At 45.1% G+C, this 2102-nt stretch overlaps 1 protein-coding gene and 1 long non-coding RNA gene across 4 annotated transcripts in view; one reads left to right on the top strand and one right to left on the bottom strand.

Moving 5' to 3' along the window:
* Nucleotides 1-2102, bottom strand: part of LOC116691634 (uncharacterized) — a 116983-nt gene that overhangs the window by 26929 nt on the left and 87952 nt on the right. The window lies entirely within an intron of this gene.
* pnisr (PNN-interacting serine/arginine-rich protein) overlaps nucleotides 1-2102 on the top strand; it is a 7751-nt gene that overhangs the window by 131 nt on the left and 5518 nt on the right. For 2 of the 3 annotated variants that reach the window (XM_032519399.1, XM_032519400.1), the window contains exons 2-4: nucleotides 531-641; nucleotides 808-984; nucleotides 1623-1876. In XM_032519399.1, coding sequence (XP_032375290.1) covers nucleotides 554-641; nucleotides 808-984; nucleotides 1623-1876 — 519 coding nt within the window. In that variant the 5' untranslated portion in view covers nucleotides 531-553. The remainder of the gene's footprint in view (nucleotides 1-530; nucleotides 642-807; nucleotides 985-1622; nucleotides 1877-2102) is intronic. The other variant, XM_032519401.1, reaches the window with a different exon arrangement.

The following is a 2102-nucleotide window of genomic DNA, read 5'->3' as shown; positions in this document are numbered from 1 at the left end:
GTTACTCAAAGCACGACGCTGATATTTCCTTCACACCTTCCCGCCAACGTGGAATTGAATCTAAACGCAATGGCCTATTTGTTCACCTGGTTAGAACATGGCGCTACGACCTTTTTAGCTTTAATTTATTTTTAGCTTTGCTAGCTCATGTTAGCTCGGTTGGGCTCCCTTAACGTTAACTCACAATTGTATGACCACAGGCAGCTTTAGATGCTTGCATTTCACCGGCCCCGAATTTATTTTAGCATCATGCGTCAGTAATGACATAGTTCCCGTATGCTACGTAACGTTTGTTTCCATCATTAGCTACCTGGGGAAAGGGTTTCCAGCTAACGGGAGTCTCTAAATACAGCTAGCCGGGTCAGCTAACGTAACGTTAGCATTTATATCGAAGCTAAAGCTTGTTCATGTCTTGCCATTAACGTTAAGGGAGACTAATGTTCTAGCGCATTAACTGCAGCAGCTCTCTGCATGTCAGCAAAAGAGATGCTGATGGTGCAAATGTGAATCTTGCCGCCCCTGGATATTCCAGGTGTGAATCCAGAGGAGAGTGATGTGGGACCAGGGAGGACAGCCCTGGCCGCAGTGGCCTCTGAGCCAGCAGCAGTGGATGCAGTCCTTCCAGCACCAGCAAGATCCAGGTTAGTGATTGACGCACATGCGCCATGAACGCATTTTTCATTAAATGAAATGTGCCTCTGCAGGGCATCTTTGCACGTCTTCCCACTGCTCAAGCAGCCTTGATTCACTAGTTCCACTAGTATATGTAAGAGCTACTCTCTGGGTGTATTTTCTGGGTGTGTGCAGGTCAAGTAGACTGGGCTGCTCTGGCACAAGCATGGATAGCCCAGAAAGAGTCGACTGGAACCGAGCAGCAGAACATCCAGCCTAATGGCCAGGACATCCCAGGCCTTGATCCGGTTGGACAGGGTAACCACGGCGCCTTCCAGGGTGACCCAGCATTCGGCAGAATGTGGCAGCCAGGTACGATTTTAACCCTTTGAATGAACCAGTTCCAGTACCAGAAAACCCAAAGAGAAGAGTGGAGAAAAATAACGATACTCTTCTCTTTGGTTTTTCTGGCACTGGAACCGGTTCATTACAGACCTGCTATTATTTATTAGACTGAAGAGAATGTTTATGACATGATATGTGATCTCTCGTGTGTATTTGTGCACTTGGATAAACAACTGGATACTAGGGCTGCGCAATATATCATTTTTGTTTTCATCGTCAATATCAACTGGCGCCATAAACCCGTCTTGAAAGGCCGCGACGTGACACAACAGACACTAGGAAAAACAGTAAAAAACTGCATTTTAAAATGAAACTATTATTCTTCTTTTAGTCATGCCTTTTATATCCAATTCAATGTTTTTTCACACAATTTTCTTACATTTGTTTTAAATTCAACAATTTTGTTGTATTTTAGTAGAATACTGAAAGCAGCGGTACTGAGTACACTTTAATATCTGTGTGTTTACTGTTTATCTGTGTAATATCATTATAGCATATATATATATACCAACCAAATCCCTCTTGAGTAGACACTGAGAAGAAGAAAAACATAAGGCGTACACATTGTTTCATCTTTTGTTTATCAATGATGTTGCCATTCACAGATTGGGGAATGCATGGCCAGCCCCCTCCACCTCCACCCCCTCCTCCTCCTCCACCCCCCGACCAGCCCTGGATTTCCCCAGGGTCCGGACCGATGGATGTGGTGAACCCCAGCGAGGACAGCAACAGCCAGGACAGCGTGGAGTTCAACTCGGAAGCCCACCACGGGGTTTACCCCCAGAACAGCCATGGGTATGGGGCACAGCCCGACAGCTACGCCTTGGCCCCCATGGCCATGAACCAGTTTGATTATCAGGTATGCAGATGCTACAGTAGAAACTGTTGAAGCGTTTGGGTTTTAGTGTGACAACCAAGTAACACGAGAAGGAACAATCCATAGAAACTGTGCCGGGTCCCAGCATCTAGATCTATCAGTCATTGCTTTCTTGATGAGGTGCAGAGGAAAGTGTTGGCTTTTTGAGGATCCAGCATGGTTTGTTTATTATTTATTAGCCTTTTCTTTCTTTCTTTAAAAAAAAAAA

This window comes from Etheostoma spectabile, chromosome 6, assembly GCF_008692095.1.
Source record: "Etheostoma spectabile isolate EspeVRDwgs_2016 chromosome 6, UIUC_Espe_1.0, whole genome shotgun sequence".
NCBI classification, from domain to species: domain Eukaryota; kingdom Metazoa; phylum Chordata; class Actinopteri; order Perciformes; family Percidae; genus Etheostoma; species Etheostoma spectabile.
Note: the sequence above shows the minus strand (reverse complement) of the source record. Positions and strands in the feature narration are given on the sequence as shown.